Source organism: Opisthorchis viverrini (assembly GCF_000715545.1).
Source record: "Opisthorchis viverrini unplaced genomic scaffold opera_v5_275, whole genome shotgun sequence".
Taxonomy (NCBI): Eukaryota; Metazoa; Platyhelminthes; class Trematoda; order Opisthorchiida; family Opisthorchiidae; genus Opisthorchis; species Opisthorchis viverrini.
Window position 1 is genome coordinate 106,417 of NW_008751936.1, and position 4,795 is coordinate 111,211.

The 4,795-nt window shown below is 43.6% G+C and overlaps 1 protein-coding gene across 1 annotated transcript in view; it reads left to right on the forward strand.

Annotated features, from left to right (window-relative positions):
• Positions 1-3,031, forward strand: part of T265_09457 (hypothetical protein) — a gene marked incomplete at both ends in the record, with an annotated part of 5,921 nt that extends 2,890 nt beyond the window's left edge. The window contains 2 exons of the mRNA XM_009175532.1: positions 2,198-2,506; positions 2,900-3,031. Of these exons, the coding sequence (XP_009173796.1) occupies positions 2,198-2,506; positions 2,900-3,031 (441 nt within the window). The remainder of the gene's footprint in view (positions 1-2,197; positions 2,507-2,899) is intronic.
• Between the last annotated feature and the right edge of the window lie 1,764 nt (positions 3,032-4,795).

Here is a 4,795-nt window from a genome sequence, read left to right on the forward strand (position 1 = left end):
ACAGTGCTTCTTGGCTTTTCAGCATAGATTGGCTTCACTCACAGGACGAAATCTCAACAGAAATTTGCTATAGTTCCTTCATTTGCCTATCTACCGGTTCAAAAAATGCTACCAAAAAATCTGTTTAATGTAGCCAAGCATTCACCTGAGACCCACGAATTTGTCGCTTATCGATCCAAGTAACCTTATGAACGGTAGGATGTATAAACCCAATTACACCTCAATAAACTGATCTCATGTTGCTCACCTGATTGAGAAGTACCACGACACGTGTGACCTTAAATCACCCAATAGAAGAGCCGAAAATATCTACCCAAATTTTCAGGTCAGTAACCTCAAGATTTTATGGATTGATTGCCCTGACAATGTGGCTCGCGGTGCATTTTTACTTAAACGAACGATTTTGGGACAACCCGATGACACGATCAAGTCACGTGAACCGCACAACCAGGGCGGTCCGGTTATGCGCATCAGTATGCTGAATCACGGTCGTATTCGATTCGTTCGACAGCATTGCAACATGTGTCCATGTAATTCGCTTGACAAGGAAGGCTAACAGGTGCAAATGGATGGGCCTCTTCACTCGTCACCAATTTAACATGATTGTCTGACTAATTGGTCTCAAAATTGGAGTGACTACTCGTGGAAATCGTTTGACTTCCGAATCCCCCTGGTTGCAACTATCGACGTTTCTACCTAAGGTGCAGGCATTGCGCCTGTGTAGACTGTATTAGGTAGTATCACTGACAGTTTGACGATTACAGATTGTAAACGTTCGGAAACCTCAGCAGTCTGCTGCTCACACCGATGTTGTGAGTAGTATCTGACACCCATCAGTCAGCAGATGAACTTATGGGCTATTCGTCGTCATTGTGCAAGCCGTACACATAGCTACCGTCTGATTGAGCATTCTTTCCTGCTTCCCTCAGTCAGTACGTTGGATGTGCGGCCGTATACTGATCAGTCAAGCAGTTCAGTATAAAAGCAATCCCAGGGTGTGCCAATGGGATGAAAATGGGCGGCCTGACAGTGAACAGTTGTCGCGTTTTATGTTTTCCGAGGCATCACTTAAACGACAGTACCTTGCTCTATAAGTTGATCGTCCGCCCGATTCTAGAACACTACCTAGTCATCTATCCAAGCATGTTCAAATGGGAGACACACACCGCTTTCACAAAAGGAAAGAAATGCCTGAGGACGGATACGAACAGGTGCTTTATTGAATAATTCGCTAGCCCACTCACTGTCTACTGGATCGATTCCCGACGTCAGGCATATGTGTACAGAGGACTTGGATGTAACTTGTCCCGGTACGCAAAGATCTGTGGTGAGAGTTCGTCTGCATGAGCATCTCTTTGTTCGAAGTCTTATTTCACCACCTGCCAAGTCCGCTGTTACTTCACGATGATCTGGAACGGTCCTAAAACGCCTGCAGATGGCATTTGCTGAAGCCTGATCACCTCATTTTCCGTGGTTGAAACCTCCCTTATTCAATGGCTACTTTATTGGAACCAAACCGTGAAATGAATCAAGGTGATTTACTGACCCAGCCACTTTCAGACCACACTCAGACGATCATATCGCTTATGGACGCCGGTTTAAACATGGCCTCAGCGATGTTTAAACCAATATGAAGCGTGAATTCTTCGCCACGATCACCAAACAAGGCAGCCCCTTTCGTTCCCCTTCTCCTCAGTTAGACCAGACGTTACAATGCTCATCCTAACGTGGGACCCAAATGAATCCGATATCCGCACTGTGCTAACCTCGTAACTTCCAAGGAGAGCAGAACCAGCCTGGGCTGTAGAAGTGTCTTCATCAAACTTGCGAGTGATTTATCTCGTCGATCTTTCGAATGCCATAACAACTGGAACAGTTGAAGAATACAACAGCAGATAAATTCAGTTGGGATTTATTTTAGACCAATTTCCTTTCTAAGTGAGTACAATTTCGCGAAGGACTAAGAAGACTACATTTGGATTGAGCTTGCCAGTGTAGCAACCCAGTCACCCACATACTTGACTGTTCAGCTCACAGTCGCTCACTGGATTACGAGACTTGTCTTTTTTTTATACTCACAAGCCACGTCACTTTAAGGTGATACTCATCGGACATCGAATATCTGTACCCCCTAGTGAGCGTAACAACAACTCATTTGCTGACACACCCACGTACGCGCAAACGGACCAACATATAGGGAAACCGAACACTGTCAGCACAGCACAGTCAGCACACACAGACTCGCGCGCGCGCAGGGAGCAGGAAGTCAACGGCTCTCCACAAGTCCACGGACAACTATGGAACACATGTAGCAGCCATACCGCGGAGCAAACACGTTCCCGCCGTCCAGACTCTCACCAAGGAACTCTCTTTTGACTTGATCCCATTCTGCATTGTATTTTTTTATACGTGTTGCAACCCACCTCGGTTAACCATACTAACAAGTTTATTAGTGAATATACCTTCTGAATTGGCCATTACCAACAGTGCATCAATACCAGCAGGTGTGAGCAACGTTAACGCGGGTCGTTCACAGATCAATTGATTGCTGCTAACGCTGCGTGAATTTAAATTCCGCTGGACCTAATATCCATTTAGTGCATTCAAAGTTACACCATTTGTCCGATTCCAACTAACTCAAAATGGGTCATTACTGCGTGTAATTCACGGTTTCCAACATCAGCCAGTACCAAGATTTCATGCTAAAGTTCAGAATCCCTTGTCCCGACCGCAGTCACACAGTTAGATTTAGTTCGGTTCAACCAAATTTAACTCAGAAGTGGAACCTGGTCCATAAACCAGGTCCCAATTGCTGTTTTGTCGATAGTTCTCATCCGCATTCCGTTGATACCCTCCGGTACACACCAACGAAAATATCACGCGTCATATTTTCATAAAGGAAACTAATCATAAGGTTGCTGAAAACTCTTCGGCAGTCCACGACCGATTTCGCCCTTCCACTTTGGACTCATCAGGTAGGCGCAGTCCCCAAGTTTCCGTCAACCTTATGTTCTATATGAACCCAAATTGAATTATTTTCGAAAAATACAATCACTTGCCAATTAATTTGGTTTTCAAGAGAGACTCAAATGAATCTCTCGTATATGATACTCTACAACGCGTTACTTATATCCTACTGCTTGATGTTCTGTTGAGACCCCCGTATCAAAATATTGATTGCACTTCCCGATACTTGTTTCAGTAGAAAAACGCATTTTCTTTTTTGTTTGAACTCGGTCCTGAAAAACACACAAAATAAGCGAAATCAACGTCCAACAAAATGTGAGCATTTTTCGCCAAACCGAAAAATCGATAACTTGAGAAGTTTACTCCCTTATGTGATTTCTCCTCACTAAGACGTTAGCGTGGACATCCAATCGCAATTAGTGTTTCTGGTAGACGAAAAAGAATGTGACTACTAATGGGACATGTTAATGGCTCGATTGATTTTCGGATGAATAAACAACGCAGATTTTGAGGTATTGAATCGATACAGAGTGAGAAAACTGCGAATACACTTTCGATCCTAATTGCATTTGAAGAATCCCTGGAAGGATGAACTACTTATATCAATTCCGGGAAGTAGTTAGCGTCGGATGAATTAAATGACACCATTGTCTTGTTTGTGTGTGATTTTGGGGGCTTTCAAAGTTTTGTCTTCCAAGTGAAATTATTCCGTCTGAAAGGCAAATTGGGAGCCATTAGCTTTGTGCATCTGTTGAAATTCCAGGGAGAGATTGTGAGTTCGAATCCCGTTGGAGAGTCATGCGATGTGTACTACTGATAAGGATACAGCAGCTGCGCATTACTTCTGGGCATTTCAGCGTATGCGTGCTTCATATTAAAAGGGAAATATCGATTGGAATATTTCTCTTTTACCATCTGAACTACCGCAGTAAATCTTCGGGTTTTCCAATACCCCCTTCCAACACAATAAAAGTTTGACTAGAGTTGGGTAATTTTTTGAAAATTCTGTGGTTTCGATCCACTTTTGGAGCATTACAACGGAAAATACTACATAATACTTGATTCTGCAAAGGATGGAAAAGTTTAGGCAATTCTGCAGAGTTCAACATTGAGTCTCGGGGGCAGTTTGGAGTGGGTGCGTAGAGATCCTCAAAGTCCAACTTGGCTTTCTGCATAAATCCTAGCCATGAAGCATTCAAAGCCTCTGCGGAATCAATTTCAATTCCCGAAACTCTACTTGATGAGCTTTACTGGTTTTCTCTGATTTCCCACTATCAAGAAAATCGATAGGTAAAACTTGGTCCGATCATCACCATTCTAACGTGGATGACATCATTCGCACTAACCTCGGGTAGGAAACCGAGCGACTGTCTGGAACGAAACTGATACCGGAGTGTGGCAGTGCTGAGTTCTTTATCAAGCTTGATTCGGCATCTAGCTAGCGAGCATCTGCGAGGAGACACTCCACATGTCGAAGATTACACAACAACTCAAAACCAGTTGTTTAGGTCCACTTTCCATTTTCTGACCAACACGCTGGATCCGGTATCCGTAATTTGGTGATTATAGACAACTGCGCCTCAGTTTCGCATTCTACAACGCGGGTTACGACTCACTAGCCTCTCGGTTCTAAAACGCTGGTCTTCAACCAGCCTGCATTAGAGATTCAGTGAAAAAAACAGCAAATATTCTGGTCAATTGCTGGGCGGTAGCTGCTCGCACAGAATTTTTCTATTCTGGCATCATCATCATCATCATCAGTGTTGGGACTGATGCTTCACTGCCGTACAATCATAAAGTTTGTCTAGTTATATATATATATATATAT